General features: G+C 37.3%; 3 protein-coding genes across 3 annotated transcripts; all 3 read left to right on the top strand.

The window, feature by feature from the left end:
- The first annotated feature begins 405 nt into the window (after positions 1-405).
- LOC130245616 (extracellular calcium-sensing receptor) lies at positions 406-3,592 on the top strand. Its single transcript, XM_056478369.1, has 6 exons — positions 406-626; positions 712-1,003; positions 1,181-1,966; positions 2,040-2,267; positions 2,461-2,584; positions 2,679-3,592. The coding sequence occupies exons 1-6, from the start codon at positions 406-408 to the stop codon at positions 3,590-3,592; spliced, it is 2,565 nt and encodes an 854-aa protein (XP_056334344.1).
- A 7,301-nt stretch (positions 3,593-10,893) lies between these two features.
- Positions 10,894-14,697, top strand: LOC130245598 (extracellular calcium-sensing receptor). The gene is made up of 6 exons (XM_056478350.1): positions 10,894-11,108; positions 11,928-12,219; positions 12,355-13,146; positions 13,238-13,465; positions 13,575-13,698; positions 13,796-14,697. The coding sequence occupies exons 1-6, from the start codon at positions 10,894-10,896 to the stop codon at positions 14,695-14,697; spliced, it is 2,553 nt and encodes an 850-aa protein (XP_056334325.1).
- Positions 14,698-15,471: 774 nt separating this feature from the next.
- Positions 15,472-18,522, top strand: LOC130245569 (extracellular calcium-sensing receptor). Its single transcript, XM_056478307.1, has 6 exons — positions 15,472-15,671; positions 15,818-16,106; positions 16,193-16,996; positions 17,090-17,317; positions 17,409-17,532; positions 17,615-18,522. Exons 1-6 carry the CDS (start codon positions 15,472-15,474, stop codon positions 18,520-18,522), a joined length of 2,553 nt encoding a protein of 850 aa, XP_056334282.1.
- The last annotated feature ends 406 nt before the right edge of the window (positions 18,523-18,928 follow it).

Genomic DNA, 18,928 nt, shown 5'->3' with positions numbered 1-18,928 from the left:
ATTCTTTTTATAATTGCACTTTAACTTATACCTATATCTTGCACTTGCTGCTATTGCACTCATGTTTAAGCCTAAACTGCATTTCGTTGCCCTGTACTTGTACATGTGTAATGACAATAAAGTTGAATCTAATCTAATGTAATTAATGGTAAAGAGGTTATGTAAATTCAATCATGGTGTCGATGAAAAAAAAAATTAACAAAAGAGGGAACAATTTAAAAATGATAATTTTCTACCTCTATGTCTCACTTCACATTTGTGATTTCCATAATTAAACATGAGTGCAAAAAGCCAACCAGAGAAAGTGGTTCGTAATCCCAGACCCAAAGGACATTTGAAGATGCAATAAAAGGCAGCACCATCACTGTTGTGCTTCAGAGGTTTCTGCTCTTCATAGATATTGGCATGGCAAAGAAGACTGTGTCACTGCCAGTACTGCTGCTAATAGTGTGTGGCAACTGTGTGTCAGCTTTGGCACAAGTGTGCAGACTGCTCAGTCAGCCTGCACTCCCTCTACTTTCTGCAGAAAGAGACATCAACATTGGGGCAATATTCTCAATCCACATTAGTGCTCTGCTAAAGATGCATTCTTTTAGTTTCAAGCCAGAGCCAACTGCATGCATCAGGTTTGTAATGTGATAAAATATTATAAAATGATTGATTTATTGAATCGTTGTACAGTTTAATACAAATAATGCTTTATTTTTACAGTTTAAGTTTGCGTGAGTTTAAATTTGCTCAGACACTGATTTTTGCCATTGAAGAGATTAATAACAACACACAGCTTTTGCCAGGTGTGTCTTTGGGCTATAAGATATATGATTCATGTGGCTCAATAGCTCAGGCTATATTCTCAGGCATGGCTTTGATGAATGGTTATGAAAAGACTTTGAGTGATACATCCTGCTCCAGACCACCGGCTGTTAATGCCATTGTAGGAGAGTCCAACTCCTCTCCCACTATAGCCTTGGCTTCTATAGCTGGTCCATTCAGTTTACCTGTTGTAAGAACTCTTGCTTATTAGCTTGTTATCTTGTTGAATTAAGAAATGACAAGTGTTTTTTAATTAGTTGCACACTCTTTAATACAATTATGAATATTGAATTTACGGTATAATTTTATACTGTATAAATAACTTATGAATAAATATGTGAATAAAATATTGTTTCCCCTCTTGCAGATCAGTCATTTTGCCACATGTGCATGCTTGAGTAACAGAAAAAGGTTTGCATCCTTCTTCAGAACAATCCCCAGTGATTATTACCAAAGCAGAGCACTGGCTCAGCTTGTTAAGCACTTTGGCTGGACCTGGGTTGGGACAGTCAGGAGTCGCAGTGATTATGGCAATAATGGAATCGCAACATTCGAGGAAGCAGCAAAAAAAGAGGGGATTTGTATTGAATATTCAGAGGCCATATTAAGAACTGATCCACAAGATCAATTTCTTAAGACAGTAGAAGTGATAAAGAAGGGCACTGCCAGGGTTGTGCTAGCTTTTGTTGCATTAAGAGATTTTTACCCCCTTTTAAAAGAAATTGCACAACATAACATTACAGGGCTGCAGTGGGTTGGCAGTGAATCTTGGATAACATCTCGAACTGTTGCAGAAACAAAGGAATATGGTTTCCTGTCTGGAGCTGTGGGTTTTTCTATAGCAAATGTCAAACTTGTAGGCCTACAAGATTTTCTAGTGAATGTGCACCCTGATCATGAACCAAAAAATACACTTTTAAAAGAATTCTGGGAAACAACATTTCAATGCTCTTTTAGTAACAGTGGAAGTGTTGGGTGTACTGGCTCAGAGAAACTAGCAGACTTACAAAATGAATATACTGATGCCTCAGAGCTAAGGATCGCCAATAAAGTGTACACGGCAGTGTATGCTGTTGCACATACACTACACAATGTATTTCAAGACTTCAAATCCTCCAACAGTAGCAAATTAAAACAACCCACACCTCAAACGGTGGGTGAAATAATAGATGGATGCAGGGATGAATGAACGAATTTGTAATAATAATCCTAATATTTCCCCTCAGGTACTGAACTATATGAAAAATGTAAGATTCACTGTCAAAACAGGTGAAGAAATATTTTTTGATGCAAGTGGTGATCCAGTGGCAAGATATGATCTTGTGAACTGGCAACTTTCTGGGGATAGAAGTCTGCAATTTAAACATGTGGGCATCTATGACAGCTCACTTCCTTCAGAGAAATGTCTTCAGGTCAATCAGGAACATGTGCTATGGGCAGATAACAGTAGACAGGTATTAGTTTCTACTGTATCAAAATAAAATATTGAGGTAATGGGAAAATTCTCAAAACAATGATTTTGGCATATTTGTTTTAAAATATATGAAAGCAGAGAGTCATAAAGTTCCAGAAAATACAAAAATGTCAATATATTAAATGTAAATATTTAATTTTGGGCCTTTTATATGACAGCTTATTTTTTCATAGTTGCCTGTATCCGTGTGCAGTGAGAGCTGCCCCCATGGAACTAGGAAGGCTGTGCAAAAAGGAAGACCTGTCTGCTGTTATGACTGTATTCCATGTGCAGATGGCGAAATCAGTAACAACACTGGTAGAACACTTCATGCTGCTTAACTCTCAAAATAGTACTATGAAGTGAACTTAATTGTTTATTCCTCACACTGTTCCTTTTTTTCCCCTTACAGACTCTAGTGACTGCTCTCCGTGTGATGTGGAATACTGGTCAAACGAAAGAAAAGAAAAATGTGTATTAAAAGTTATCGAATTCCTTTCTTATACTGAAATCATGGGGATGGTGCTTTGTATATTCTCCTTCATTGGGTTGTTATTAACAGCAATGGTCTCTTTTCTGTTCTATCTTCATAAAGAAACACCCATTGTCAGAGCCAACAACTCAGAGTTGAGCTTCTTGCTGCTCTTCTCACTCTCACTGTGTTTTCTCTGTTCACTCACTTTCATTGGCCGCCCCACTGTGTGGTCCTGTATGTTGCGTCACACAGCATTTGGGATCACTTTTGTCCTCTGTATTTCCTGTGTTCTAGGGAAAACAATAGTAGTGTTAATGGCCTTCAGGGCTACACTTCCGGGAAGTAATGTAATGAAATGGTTTGGGCCTACACAACAACGACTCAGTGTTGTTTTCTTAACATTAATACAGGTGATTATCTGTGTTGTTTGGTTAACTGTATCTCCTCCTTTCCCATATAAAAATTTGAGTTATTACAGAGAAAAGACCATCCTAGAATGTAACTTGGGTTCAGCTTTGGGGTTCTGGGCCGTTCTGGGTTATACTGGCCTGCTATCTGTCTTGTGTTTTATTTTAGCTTTTCTTGCTCGTAAACTCCCTGATAACTTCAATGAAGCCAAGTTCATCACATTTAGTATGCTCATATTCTGTGCTGTCTGGCTCACATTCATTCCAGCTTATGTCAGCTCTCCTGGAAAATTCACAGTAGCAGTGGAGATATTTGCTATCTTATCTTCAAGTTTTGGTTTACTATTTTGCATATTTGCTCCAAAATGTTACATAATTTTACTTAAACCAGAAAAGAACACAAAGAAACAAATGATGGGAAAGTCATCTTCTAAAACTCTTTAATATCACATAAGTATGTAACTGAACAACATATCACTTTAAAGAAACATGCAACCAGTCCAAATTAAACAATATAAACACATCTGTAAACTAAAAAAAAAAAAAAACTTAAAAAAAAAAAGTACAAGTGCATTGCAGTTGTATTTTGGTTATTGTTTCTGTATGCATGATTAGATTATCATCATTACAAATTAAAAAGAAAACCTTCAAACAAACACTGTTACCATTAGACTGTAATTTTCTCTGTCTTGTGGTTAGCATTCTCAAGTTAGTTAGTATTTTCAACACATAATATTTGTTTGTTGTTTTTTTTCCTTTAATTAAACTAATGTTTCCTGCCGAGGGCACTTTGAAACCATGTAGACATGTCATAACACAAGAGATTTAGTATGATTTGATATACATTCAACCAACCTTTCCATTTGAAGATTTGTTTTTAATAATCCTTATTGAAAAGTTTTTTAAAATACATAATGTAATTTTACAAATCAAACAGGGAAGTTTTATATATATATATATATATATATATATATATATATATATATATATATATATATATATATATACATATATATATATATATATATATATATATATATATATATATATATATATATATACACACACACACACATACATACACAGTTGAAGTCAGAATTATTAGCCCCCGTTTATTTTTTCCCCAATTTCTGTTTACAGAGAGCAGATTTTTTTTTCCCCAACACATGTCGAAACAATAGTTTTAATAACTTATTTCTATTAACTGAATTATTTTATCTTTGCCATGCTGAGAGTACATAATATTTTACTAGATATTTTTCAAGACACTTCTATACAGCTTAAAGTGACACTTAAAGGCTTAACTAGGTTAATTAGGTTAACTAGGCAGGTTAGGGTAATTAGGCAAGTTATTGTATAATGATGGTTTGTTCTGTAGACCAGTGTTTCCCAACCCTATTCCTGAAGGCAAACCAACAGTACACATTTTCAACTTCCCCTAATCAAACACACCTGAATGAACTTATCATACCATCAGAAGAGACTCCAAAACCTGAAGTTAATGGGTCAGAAAAGGGAGACATCCAAAATATGTACTGTTGGTGTGCCTCCAGGAACAGGGTTGGGAAACACTGCTGTAGACTATCGAAAAAAGGCTAATAATTAGCCTAAAGGGGCTAATAATTTTGACCCCAAAAAAAGTTTTTATTCTAGCCGAAATAAAACAAATAAAACTTTCTCCAGAAGGAAAAAATATTATTAGACATACTGTGAAAATTTCCTTGCTCTGTTAAACATAATTTGGGAAAATGAAAAATCAAAGGGGGTGGGGGCTAATAATTCTGACGTCAACTGTATATAGTATTCAGTGCCCCTTAAATTTTTACTCTTTGTTATATTGCATCTCATTTCATTTTATTGCAGCCATCATTTAAATAATTTTTTTTCCTTATTAAATGTACACACAACAGCCCATATCAACAGAAAAACACAATTGTTGCCATTTTTGCAGATTTATTTTAAAAAATTACATATTACATTGTCCAAAGTATTCAGACCCTTTAGTCAGTCCCTTTTAATCTAATACAGCTATGAGTTTTTTAGGGGAAAGATGCAACAAGTTTTTCTGGATTTGGGGAATCCTCTGCCATTTCTTTTTGCAGATCCTCTTCAGTTCTGTCAGGTTGGATGGTTAATGTTAATGGACAGCCCTTTTTAGATCTCTCCAGAGATGCGCAATTGTGTTAAAGTCATGGCTCTGTCTGGCCCATTTACTCACAGAGTTGTTGTGAAGTCACTCCATTATTTTAGCTGCTTCGGCCCAGTCTGAGGTACTGAGCACTCTGGAGAATGATTTCATCCAGGATATCCCTGAACTTGACAGCGTTCATCTTTCTCTCAATTGCAACCAATCATCCTTTCCCTGCAGCTAGAAAACACCCCCACAGCATGATGCTGCCACCACCATGCTTCACAATTGGGACTGTATTGGACAGGTGATGAGCAGTGCCTAGTTTTCTCCACACATACTGCAGCGCTTTAAGGCCAAAAAAGTAATATCTTAATCTCAAAGGACCAGATAATCTTATTTCTCACCATCTTGGAGTGCTTCAGGTGTTTTTTAACAAACTTTCTACACCTTTCTCCCTATCTCACAACTATATCTCTGCAGCTTCTCCCCGATAGCTCAGTCTGGCTGGACAGCCAGCTCAAAGAAAAGTTCTGGTCATCCCAACCATCCTCCATTTTAGGATTATTGAGGCCAATGTGCTCTTAAGAACCTTAAGTGCAGCAGAATTCTTTTGTAAACTAGGTCTGTGCCTTACCACAATTCTGTCTCTGAGCTCTTCAGGCGGTTCCTTTGACAGCATAATTCTCATTTGCTCTGATGTGCATTATGAGCTGTAAGGTATTATATAGACCAGTGTGTGGCTTTCCTAATCAATCAGTATAATCAAACAGCTAAACTCAAATGAAGGTGTAAAACCATCTCAATGATGATCTGAAGAAATGGATAGCACCTGCGTTAAATATGAATGTCACAGCTAATGGATAAATAATTAGGACCAATCTGTGATTTTTCAGTTTTTCTTTTTTAATAAATCAAATACATGTCCACAAGTCTGTGTTTTTTGTGAATATGGGATGCTGTGTGAACATGAATCAAGGAAAAAAATGAACATGAAAGATTTTAGCAAATGACTGCAATATAACAAAGGGTTAAAAAAATTAAGGGGGTCTGAATACTTTCTGTACCCACTCTATCTATCTATCTATCTATCTATCTATCTATCTATCTATCTATCTATCTATCTATCTATCTATCTATTTTTTTTTTTTTGGTGCAGACCTGCCAGTGTGGCATCAACATCGCCATAAAAACGACTGCCTCACCTTAATCAAAACTCCTCACGTGCTGAGCAGGAAGAGTTGCTGCTCGTTGAGAGAGGAGAATTTAACAGACGCCGTCATAGGAGATTGGATGACAACTGGAAACACGCCGAGTCCTCCTCTCTCACTGGGCACCCTGACCGGCATTACCCTCAGCGAGGACACCAGACCCTTTAGCACTGAACTCACTACCCTGCACATCACAAACCATTTTTTTCTTGCTCCACTCCCAAATAAATAGCCCTGTTGGGATTTAAACTGATAATCTGTGTTCGTGTGATCGCTCACCTGCGCCAATATATAGGGCTTGGACAATTACACTGAAATGCCTGGTTTAGACCACAATAACTCATCAGTATACTGGAGGGCCTCCTTTTGCAAGCAATATAGCATCAGTTCGTCTTGAGTATGACAGATAGCCAGCAGCTCTCTGCAACTCTCACATGGTCGCCCACTGAAGCTAAGCAGGGCTGTGCCTGGTCATTACCGGGATGGGAGACCACATGGGAAAGCTAGCTGGAAGTGGTGTTAGTAAGACCAGCAGGGGGCGCCCAAGCTGTGGTTTGTGTGGGTCCTAATGCCCCAGTATAGTGACAGGGACTCTATACTGCTCAGTGAGTGCTGTCTTTCGCATGAGACGTTAAACTGGGGCCCCGTTAAAAGGATGTCCTTTGGAAAAGAGAAGGGGTTTAAACACGGCATCCTGGCCAAATCTGCCTTCTGGCCTCCTAACCATCTCCATATCATAATTGGCTTCATTACTCTTTCTTCTCATCACCAATCAGCTGGTGTGTGGTGTGCGGTCTGGTGCAATATGGCTGCTGTCGTGTCATCCAGGTGGATGCTGCACACTGGTGATGGATGAGGAATGTGTAAAGCACTTTGAGTGTCTAGAAAAGCGCTATATAAATGTAAGGAATTATTATTGTTATTATTAGATACAAGTCCTGCTCAGGGGCCAGAGGGACTTTGAGGCATTCTTCTTGCAGAATAGTGACCAGATCACTAAGTGAGGCTGGTTGAGGCAAACGGTTTCTGGCTTGCTCCTCCAACAACCAAAAAGTAACTCAGTAATATTTAGATCTAGTGACTGTGCAGGGCTTAAGTGATGTGAACTTCACTTTCATGTACATCAAACCACACTGTCAGTAGTCGTGCTGTGTGTAATTGGTGCATTATCATGCTGATCAACAGCACCGCCTTCAGGATACAATGTTTGAACCATTAAGAACGCATGGTCCACCAGAATGGTTCAGTAGTCCTTGGCAGATATGCACCCATCTAGCAAAAGTATTGGGTCTAGAGAATGCCATGCAGCCCAACCCGAGCAAAAATCAGTTCACCAATGATGATGACAACATACTTCCTAAAGGTTAGTAGAAGGCTAATATTATTTGCAAAATGCACATGTATTATTATTCCGGCTGGTATGTTTTTGAAGTGTTTCAGTCAGGTTTCAGGGCTCATCACAGTACAGAAACTGCATTAGTGAAAATAATCAATTATCTACTTTTAGCTGCTGACCAAGGGTGCATCTCGCTATTAGTTTTACTCGATCTTAGTGCGGCATTTGACACTACTGACCACAATATCCTCATAAATCGCTTAAACTCTACAGGTGTCCAGGGATAGGCTCTTCAATGGTTTAAGTCATACTTAGCTGAACGTTACCAGTTTATGAATATTAATGGACAGCCTTCACAAGTCAGCCCAGTAAAGTATGGGATGCCTCAAGGATCAGTTTTAGGCCCTTTGCTGTTTACAATATACATGCTACCCCTGGGAGACATTATTAGAAGACATGGGATCAGTTTTCACTGCTATGCAGATGATCCTCAATTGTATATTTCATCTAAACCTGATGAGATGTCTGAACTGTCTAAGCTAACTGAGTGTATTAAAGATGTTAAAGACTGGATGACCAACAATTTTCTTCTCTTAAACTCAGACAAAACAGAATTATTACTAATTGGGCCTAAATTCTGTACACAGCAGATCTCACAGCTCGACCTACAATTGGAGGGATACAAAGTTAGCGTTAACTTTACTATAAAAGATCTGGGTGTCACACTAGACAGCAATTTAACTTTTGAAAATCATATATCCCATGTCACAAAAACTGCCTTCTTTCATCTGAGAAATATCGCTAAGTTACGAAGTATGCTATCCATCTCAGATGCAGAAAAGCTAGTCCATGCTTTTATGACTTCAAGGCTGGATTACTGTAATGCTCTGTTTGCTGGCTGCCCACCATCCTCTATTAATAAACTGAACTAGTACAAAATGCAGCAGCCAGAGTTCTTACCAGGTCTAGAAAATATCATATCACCCCAATTTTATCCTCCTTACAGTGGCTGCCTGTTAAGTTTCGTATTGAATTTAAAATATTGCTTCTTACCTATAAAGCTTTAAATAATCTAGCTCCTGTTTATCTAAACAACCTTTTGTCCCGCTACAATCCATCCTGCTCTTTAAGATCTCATAAGTCAGGGCTTCTGGTAGTACCTACAATAGCAAAGTCGAGCCTTCTCATTTATGGTTCCTAAACTCTGGAATAGCCTTCCTGATAATGTCCGAGGCTCAGACACACTCTCGCAGTTCAGATTAAAGACCTATCTCTTTAGTAAAGCATACACTCATTGCATCACTTAGTGGTATGATACATGAATGTGCTCCACACAGGTTTCTTCATCTCATTTATATACACTATGAATATCAGCTACCACCTGGGGATAGTCATCCCGAGACCCTCAGACCACGCAGCGCCACTGATTTGATCCAAGACCAGCGACGAGATCATCCCAAGGTTTCCATATCCTGGACCAGGCCATATCCTGTGCAGCTACTGTGGTGGTCATGGAGGAGTGGAGAGCATGAGACTGATTCCTGTGACGCTCCAGGATATAATACTTATATACTTATACTTTATACTTATACTACTTTATACTTTGGCATTAATTACACCCTCAAGTCTTTTTGAATGTGATGCCACACCTGTCTGTGGCAATTTTAGCCCATTCCTCTTTGCAATACCTCTCAAGCTCTTTCAGGTTGGATGGGAAGCGACGGTGTACAGCCATTTATAGATCTCTCCAGAGATGTTCAATAGGAACTCTGGGCTCTAGCTGGGCCACTCAAGGACATTCACCAAGTTGTTGTGAAGCCACTCCATTGATATTTTGGCGGTGTGCTTTGTCCTGCTTGAAGATGAACCATCGCCCCAGTCTGTGGTCAACACTCTGAAGCAGGTTTTCATCCAGGATGTCTCTGTACATCGCTGCATTTATCTTTTCCTCTATCCTGACTAGTCTTCCAGTTACTGCTGCTGAAAAACATCTCCACAGCATGATGCTGCCACCACCATGCTTCACTGTAGGGATGGTATTAACCTGGTGATGAGCATAACGCCTGGCATTCATTCCAAAATGTTCAATTTTAGTCTCATCAGACCAGAGAATTTTGTTTCTTATGGTCTGAGAGTCTTTCAGAGGTCTTTGGCGAATTCCAGGTGAAGAGTGGCTTCTGTCTGGCCAATCTACCATACTGGCCTGATTGGGGCATTGCTGCACAGATGGTTGTCCCTCTGTAAGGTTCTCCTCTCTCCACAGAAAAACGCTAGAGCTCAGACAGAGTGACCATTGTGTTATTGATTACCTCTCTGACTTAGGTTCTTCTCCCCTGATCACTCAGCTTAGATGGCCGGCCAGGTCTAGGAAGAGTCCTGGTGGTTTCAAACATCTTCCACTTACAGATGATGGAGGCCACTGTGCTCCTTGGAATTTTCAGAGCAGCAGAATTTTTTTCTGTAACTTTCCCCAGGCTTGTGCCTTGAGACAATCCTGTCTCGGAGATCTACAGAAAATTCCTTTGTCTTCATGCTTGGTTTGTGCTTTGACATGCACCTGGGACCTGGGACCTTATATAGACAGGTACAGACTCAATTTAGAGCTTCACGGCAAAGGCTGAAATAAATACTCATGTACATGTGATTTTTAAGTTATTTTATTTTTAATAAATTTGCAACAATTAATTTTTTTTTTTACATTGTCATTATGGGGTATTGTGTATAGAATTTTTAGGAAATAAATTAAATTAAGCCATTTTGGAATAAGGCTGTAACATAAAAAAATTTGGAAAAAGTAAAGCGCTATGAATAATTTCCGGATGTGCTTTATATCTATTTGTCTGTGTGTCTGCCTAGACAGAGAGAGAGAGAGAGAGAGAGAGAGAGAGAGATAGACTCACTTCAGCATGTCACTTCAGCATGTCAGGGTGCAATACCTCCTTAAAAGTCCAAATTCGTCACTGCCCATAGAGGTTTAGTACCTCACATCACTATATATAACAGAAAGCATTGTCAGTTCAACTTACTGCATTCGTCCCTGATACAGCTCTGAGCAGTATCTATTGGGTGTATGGAGCCATTTTTTGCACTCATACATGTGGTTATGACCATCATTACTTTTACCAAGGCTAATGAAACGGCCTGTACTCTGCAAGGACAGCCTGTATACCCACAGTTATGGAAAGATGGAGACATCATAATTGGAGGTGTTTTCTCCTTCCATAGCAGCTGGGAGATCAGACAACTTACATATTCTGTTACACCACCACCGCTGAAGTGCATCAGGTATATCAAACAAATTGGTTAATTTTTGAGTATAACTGTTTTAGACATATGTATATATATATATATATATATATATATATATATATATTAGGGCTGCACAATATATCGTGTGAGCTTCAATATCACAATGTGTGCATCCGCAATAGTCGCATTGCAGGATAGGACATGTTAAGTTGGGTTTGTAGTTGATTAGAAACCACAGGTCAAAGCTGCAGGAGTACTGCAGAATTTAACCGACATAGAGTTAAGGTTTGTCATCTGTGTTCTAAGACCTGTGACAGTGTTAGCATGTTAAGAGACTTTAAAGCATTTTAATAGTTTATAAAAAAAAGTTTAATACAGATAAATAATAAAAAATAATTTATATGTTGAAGACAATGCACTGTTATTTAAATTTGATTAAAATTCTGCAATCAAATACTGTTAAACTCTCTCCAGAAAAACATAAACCACTGTTTAATTCACTTATTTATTTATTTGCTTAAATGTGTTTATTTATGACTGTAGTTTGTTTATTTTATGTATATAATAAATGACATAAAAATATATTTATATTTAAGTTCCCTAAAAATCATCCGAATCAACACAAATTAATGAAATCTTTTATAAATAGTGATATTTAAGTCATCTGGTGAAGTTGTATTTATAATTGCAAAGAAAAAAATATAATCGCAATGTCAAATTTTTCCAATATCGTGCAGCCCTAATATATATATATATATATATATATTAAGATTATTTATAGGTCATATGTTTGAACGCTTATCTAACTATCTTTCTATTTATTTAATTATTCATTCATTTATCCATTTATACAAGCCTAAATTATAGAGACTTTCAGTATGTTCAGTCCATGCTTTTTGCTGTGGAGGAAATCAATAACAGTTCCACTCTGATACCTGGGGTCTCATTAGGCTACAGGATATATGATACATGTGGTTCAATGGCAATGGCTGTCAGAGTGACTATGGCTCTTGTTAATGCACATGAGAACACAACGTCCGATGGACCCTGCACAAAGCAGGCATATGTACAAACCATACTAGGAGACACAACCTCATCGGCATGCATGGCGATGGCAAAAACTATTGGACCATTCAACTTTCCCATGGTATAATTTCTTCTTATATAACATTAAAATTGTAACATCTATATACTAGGGAGTTTCAGAAAATGTAACAACTTATGATAACGTGACAATATGTTAAACTTATTTATACTAGTAAAAATTTTAATTCTCTCTTAGATCAGTCACTATGCCACCTGTGAATGTCTCAGTGACAAAGTCAAATACCCCTCATTTCTTCGAACTATTACAAGCGATTACTACCAGAGCAGAGCACTGGCAGAACTAGTAAGACACTTTGGCTGGACCTGGGTGGGAGCTATAAGAACAGATGATGATTATGGTAATAATGGGATGGCCACTTTCACCAAAGTGGCTGAACAGATGGGAATTTGTTTGGAATATTCTCTCCCGTTTTTCAGAACATATGCTGAAGATAAAGTAATGAGGATAATTGAACAGATAAAAAGTTCAACCTCACGAGTGATTGTGGCATTTCTTGTGCACTGGGACTTGGAAATTCTGCTACATAAATTTGTTGAATATAATATCACTGGATACCAGTGGGTAGGTACAGAGGGATGGATCTCTGATTCAGTCATTGCCACTATGGACACACATCACATTTTACAAGGAGCTGTTGGTCTAGCAATACCCAAAACAGAAGTGACAGGTCTAAAGGAATATATTTTAAACATTAAAAAACTGAAATCCTCAGGAAGAGCCATATTTTCAGAGCTCTGGGAATCACTGTATCAGTGTAAATACTCCAACAAGGATGATTCAGTGTCTATGAATGCATGCACAGGCAATGAAGAACTGTCCCAGATGCAAAACAGTTTTACCGATATGTCACTCATGCCTATATTCAGCAATGTGTACAAAGGAGTGTATGCTATTGCTCATACTCTTCACAAACTTTTGGGCTGCAAGGAAAAATGTGCCTCAAAGAAACAGCTTGATCCTATAACTGTGTGTATATCTAGACTAAGATTGATAAATAAAATACAGGATGTTTTAGGTTGACTGCTACTATTAATATTAATTTTACCCCACCCAACAGTTTCTGAAGCACCTGCGAAAGGTACATTTCAAAACCAAAGATGGTGAGGATATATACTTTGATGAGAATGGTGAGGCAGTTGCACGATATGAGGTAATAAATTGGCAACCGAGTAACGAAAAACACGATCAATTTGTCACTGTTGGGCTTTACGATGCTTCTCTTCCTGTGAAAGATCGTTTGGCAGTTAATGTGGATTCAATAGTATGGTCAAATAATGCAACAAAGGTGAGGATAAAACAATGAAAAAACTTGTGTGTGATGATGAAGAATCTTAGAAGTTTATGCAATAGACAAAAACATGCTAATAATGTGCAAGCTGAAATTTCTGTTGCAGGTCCCAAAATCTGTGTGCAGTGAGAGCTGCTCACCTGGCACTAGAAAAGCAATTAAAAAAGGAAAGTTTATATGTTGTTACGACTGCATATCTTGTGCAGATGGAGAGATCAGTAACACTACAGGTAAAATAATAAAATGGAAAATGAAATAAATAATTATTATTGTTAGGTCAGAACTAAATCTAATACTAGTACATTTTATGCATTACATCTAATTTAGATTCAGTAGCATGTCTGCGGTGCCATCAAGAATTTTGGTCAAATCTGCAAAAGGATGTATGTGTTGAGAAGGAGACTGAATTTTTGTCTTTTAAAGAGATCATGGGAATCTTGCTTACAACGATTTCCATTGTTGGTGCATTTGTAACAATGATAATTGCAATCATATTCTTCAGGTATAAAAATACCCCAATAGTGAAAGCCAACAATTCTGAATTGAGCTTCTTGCTCCTGTTTTCGCTTATGTGTTGTTTTCTCTGTTCACTCACTTTCATTGGTCAGCCTACTGAGTGGTCCTGTATGTTGCGTCACACAGCGTTTGGGATCACTTTTGTCCTCTGTATCTCCTGTGTTCTGGGGAAAACAATAGTGGTGTTAATGGCCTTCAAAGCTACACTTCCAGCAAGTAATGTCATGAAATGGTTTGGACCTCCTCAACAGCGACTCAGTGTTCTTGGGTTCACATTCATACAAGTGCTTATTTGTGTGCTTTGGTTAACAATTTCTCCACCATTTCCCTTTAAAAATTTTAATTACTTTAAGGAAAAGATCATTTTAGAATGTCATGTAGGTTCATCAATAGGGTTCTGGGCTGTTCTGGGTTACATAGGATTTCTAGCTCTTTTGTGTTTCATTTTGGCTTTTCTGGCACGTAAATTGCCGGATAAATTTAATGAGGCCAAATTCATTACATTCAGTATGCTCATATTCTGTGCTGTATGGATTGGTTTTATTCCAGCTTATGTAAGCCCGCCTGGGAAGTTTACTGTGGCAGTAGAGATATTTGCGATTTTAGCTTCAAGTTTTGGTTTACTATTCTGCATTTTTCTCCCAAAATGCTATGTGATTTTATTTAAACCGGAAAAGAATTCCAAAAAGCACTTAATGGGCAAATTAACTTAATAAACTGAATGACTGATGTCCTCAGAAATTAATTTAATAAAAAGTTCTTATTATTGTTATTCATTCATTTTATTTTCGGCATAGTCCCTTTATTTATCTGGGGTCGCGACAGTGGAATGAACTTCCAACTTATCCAGCATATTTTTTATGCAGGGGATGCCCTTCCAGCTGCAACCCATCACTGGAAAACATTCATACACACTCATTTACACACATACACTATAGCCAATTTAGCTTACCCAATTCACCTAATACCATATGTTTTTGGACTTGAGGAGGAAACCGGAGTACCTGGAGGAAACCCACGTGAACACGGGTATTATTATTTTTATTATCAATTAAGCTCAGTTAAAATACATTTGTTCAGGTAAGGGTAATTTTTCAGAGCCCTGTTTAACATGAAATAACAAAATACACTTAGGTGTTTAACAATATTGTATATTAACATCCTGGGATGAAAACGATTGGTACCTCTGTGTGTGTGTGTGTGTCTGTGTGTCTGTGTATGAGTTTTACTCTATTATAAAAAACAATACATATGTAAATAAATAATAATTTTTTTTACTAAAAAAAAGGCAAGGACAATTTAGTGACCATAAAAAAATAAGGGGACATATAGCTTTTCATTTCCATCAACGTTACTGGCTGCTAATAAAATGTTGCTTAGAGAAGAATTAACTATGATTGGTGCTGTCCGTCTCCTGAGAGAACTGATGCCCTGGCTTCACCCTGTATAAATATAGTGTTCAACAACAAACAGAAACTTGACCTGCCATGCTGATTCTTCAGCTGCTTTTGAAGGTCCTCTTAACTCAGGCAGCACAGCCTGACTGCACACCACTGGGCCACAGGGTGCTGCCTGAACTGGAGAAAGATGGAGACTTAATAATTGGAGGTATATTTTCTTTCCGCACTGGACAAGATGGCTATCCCGATTCCTTTACAAAAATGCCACAAATACGCCCTTGCAAAGAGTATGTATGTACTAGCAGTTTCCACCTGATTTTTATTGTAATCAATATGTATAAAAACATAACAAATAATTAAAAAAAAAAAAACATTTTAAGATGATATTGAGTGAAAAAAAAACAGTATGCCTGACAAAACACGCTTTTATAAGTTTCAGTTTTAGGGAATTCAAGTTTGCTCACACATTAATGTTTGCAATAGATGAGATAAATAGAGATACATATATTCTGCCTGGAATTAAAATGGGATACAGAATTTTCAATGACTGTGGATCCAGCAACATACTAGGAGCTGCAATGACATTAGTAAATGGTCTAGAGCAGTCAGAAACAGGAGCAAACTGCTTTAAATCTCAAACCGTGAAAGCCATCATTGGACATTCTGGATCAACACCAACCATGAGCTTTGCAAAAATAGTTGGACAATTTCATATACCTGTGGTAAGCTGTGTTTTCTCATTGTTAAACTTGATGTATACTTTCACTTGTAAACATTTCAAATACATATATAATTTTCTCCTTGATAGATCAGTCATTTTGCTACATGTGCTTGCTTGAGCAACAGAAAGGAATATCCCACCTTTTTCAGAACTATTCCCAATGATTACTATCAAAGCCGCGCACTGGCCCAGCTGGTCAGACATTTTGGCTGGACATGGGTGGGGGCGTTAAGCAATAAAAATGATTATGGTATAGATGGAATAACCACTTTTATTAAGGCTGCTAATGAGGAAGGAGTTTGCATTGAATACTTTGAAGCCATTGAAAGTACAAGTCAATACAATGAAATACTAAGAATTGTGAGCATCATAAGAAGCTCTACATCTAAGGTAATAATGGCCTTCATGTCACACAGAGAGATCAAATTATTAGTGGATGAGCTCTACAAGCAGAACATCACAGGACTGCAGTGGATTGGAAGTGATGCCTGGATCACAGATGACTCTCTAGCAGATATCTATGGTCACACTTTACTTACTGGCTCTATTGGATTTGCTGTACGCAATGCGCAAATACCTGGACTGGGCCCTTTTCTACAGAAAGTTAATCCCTCTCAATTTCCAAGCAGCATATTTGTAAAAGATTTTTGGGAGCATGTCTTTGACTGTTCATTTAATCCAAGTGAACTAAGAAAAAGGTGTAATGGATCTGAAAACTTGAGAGATGTGCAGAACTCTTTCACAGATTTGACTGACTTAAGGTTCTCAAACAATATATATAAAGCTGTTTATGCGGTAGCTCATGCAATTAATAATCTTCTTTTATGTGAGGAAAACCAAAGCTCCAGTCCTAATGTATGTCTGAAACTTACAGAAATAAAGCCTTGGCAGGTAAGACCAGAAAATTATGTCAGAATTGTATAAAATATACTGTGTTCGTTTAGCTTGCACAATTGAACTTTTTATTTAATTTGCATACCTAAGCTTTTAAACTCCTTGCAAAGTGTAAATTTCACTACACCTGGAGGAGAAAGTGTCTTCTTTGATAGCAACGGGGATTCACCAGCAAGATATGAGCTGATAAATCTTCAAAGTGTTAACAGAGGCAAAATAGATGTGGAAACTATTGGCTACTATGATGCCTCTTTGCCTAAAGATCAACGGTTCTCCATGAATAATGTTAAGGTAGTCTGGAGAGACGGGGGAGATCAGGTACAGCTTTTTTCTTTTCTTCCTTTTTTTTGTACTCACATGTGAGAAAATACCGTAATAATGCATATAATATTATTTGAATGTGTTGCAGGTGCCTGTATCTGTGTGCAGTATGAGCTGTCCCTCAGGCACCAGGAAAGCAATGCAGAAAGGAAGACCTGTCTGTTGCTATGACTGTATACTGTGCCCACCAGGAGAGATTAGTAACAAAACCGGTACAATATTAGAAAGCCTTGCATTTTGTCAATACTCAATTACTGTTTTAGATTAATAAGTATCTGATTTTCTTCTTTCTAGATTCAGTTGATTGCCTCAAATGCCCTGTGACACAGTGGTCAAATACGAGGGGAGATGCCTGTATCCCAAAAGAAATTGAATTCTTGTCATATGATGAAATGATGGGGATACTTTTGGGATTGTTTTCTTTAATTGGGGCATTTTTTACAATAGTAGTCACGCTTATTTTCTATATTTACAGAAGCACACCTATAGTAAGAGCTAACAATTCAGAGCTGAGCTTCCTGCTGCTCTTTTCACTCACTATGTGTTTCCTATGTTCACTTACTTTCATTGGTCGCCCCACTGAGTGGTCTTGTATGTTGCGTCACACAGCATTTGGAATCACTTTTGTCCTATGTATCTCATGTGTTCTGGGGAAAACAATAGTGGTGTTAATGGCTTTCAAAGCAACACTTCCAGGAAGCAATGTCATGAAATGGTTTGGTCCTCTTCAACAAAGACTCAGTGTTGTTAGCTTTACTCTTATACAGGTCCTTATATGTGCATTTTGGTTAATATTATCACCACCATTTCCAAATATGAACATGAAGCATTACCAAGAAAAAGTTATTTTAGAATGCAATTTAGGTTCAGCTACTGGTTTCTGTGCTGTATTGGGTTATATTGGTCTCCTGGCTGTCCTTTGCTTTGTTTTGGCTTTTCTCGGAAGGAAACTGCCTGACAATTTCAACGAGGCTAAATTCATCACATTCAGTATGCTCATATTTTGTGCTGTATGGATCACATTTATCCCAGCTTATATCAGTTCTCCTGGAAAATTTATCGTAGCTGTGGAAATATTTGCTATTTTGGTGTCATCCTTTGGATTACTTTTCTGTATTTTCTTGCCAAAGTGCTATGTAATTTTACTGAGACCAGAAATGAACACTAAAAAGCATGTCATGGCAAAGATAAATAGTCATTAATAATATGTAAAGAGAACAATTAAATTCAAAGAACACAAGGAGAAAACAAAACTGAAATACAATATGTAAAACTGAACTTACTGAAATAATACATTGCAATTTGTATATTATAAAAGGAAAATAACTAAGATATAATTAAACATGTTTTGTGCTAAAAATTTAATTAATTAATCAGACATTACACTAAAATTAAATATATCTGAATATACATTACAAAAAGCTGTTTAGCATAGAGCTGATTTGAGAGCAATTTGATATTTAACCAGATGTTTGTTACATTTTCATACTCACAAAAAAATAACAACAGACTCAATTATTACAACACACAATAAAAAAAATAAAAAAATCTTCTTTAACAGAGAAAACTGCATCATTGTAACACTGATTGAAAAAAATAGTTGATATC

Source organism: Danio aesculapii, chromosome 18 (genome assembly GCF_903798145.1).
Source record: "Danio aesculapii chromosome 18, fDanAes4.1, whole genome shotgun sequence".
Classification (NCBI taxonomy): Eukaryota; Metazoa; Chordata; class Actinopteri; order Cypriniformes; family Danionidae; genus Danio; species Danio aesculapii.
Note: the sequence above shows the minus strand (reverse complement) of the source record. Positions and strands in the feature narration are given on the sequence as shown.

Coding starts and splice junctions, on each gene's coding strand:
- LOC130245569 (XM_056478307.1), top strand. CDS start 15,472: ATGCTGATTCTTCAGCTGCTTTTGAAGGTCCTCTTAACTCAGGCAGCA. Junction 15,672..15,817: donor CAAATACGCCCTTGCAAAGA/GTATGTATGTAC, acceptor CGCTTTTATAAG/TTTCAGTTTTAGGGAATTCA. Junction 16,997..17,089: donor CAGAAATAAAGCCTTGGCAG/GTAAGACCAGAA, acceptor TGCATACCTAAG/CTTTTAAACTCCTTGCAAAG.
- LOC130245598 (XM_056478350.1), top strand. CDS start 10,894: ATGGAGCCATTTTTTGCACTCATACATGTGGTTATGACCATCATTACT. Junction 11,109..11,927: donor CCACCGCTGAAGTGCATCAG/GTATATCAAACA, acceptor CATTTATACAAG/CCTAAATTATAGAGACTTTC. Junction 13,147..13,237: donor AACAGCTTGATCCTATAACT/GTGTGTATATCT, acceptor CCCACCCAACAG/TTTCTGAAGCACCTGCGAAA.
- LOC130245616 (XM_056478369.1), top strand. CDS start 406: ATGGCAAAGAAGACTGTGTCACTGCCAGTACTGCTGCTAATAGTGTGT. Junction 1,967..2,039: donor AACAACCCACACCTCAAACG/GTGGGTGAAATA, acceptor ATTTCCCCTCAG/GTACTGAACTATATGAAAAA. Junction 2,585..2,678: donor CGAAATCAGTAACAACACTG/GTAGAACACTTC, acceptor TTCCCCTTACAG/ACTCTAGTGACTGCTCTCCG.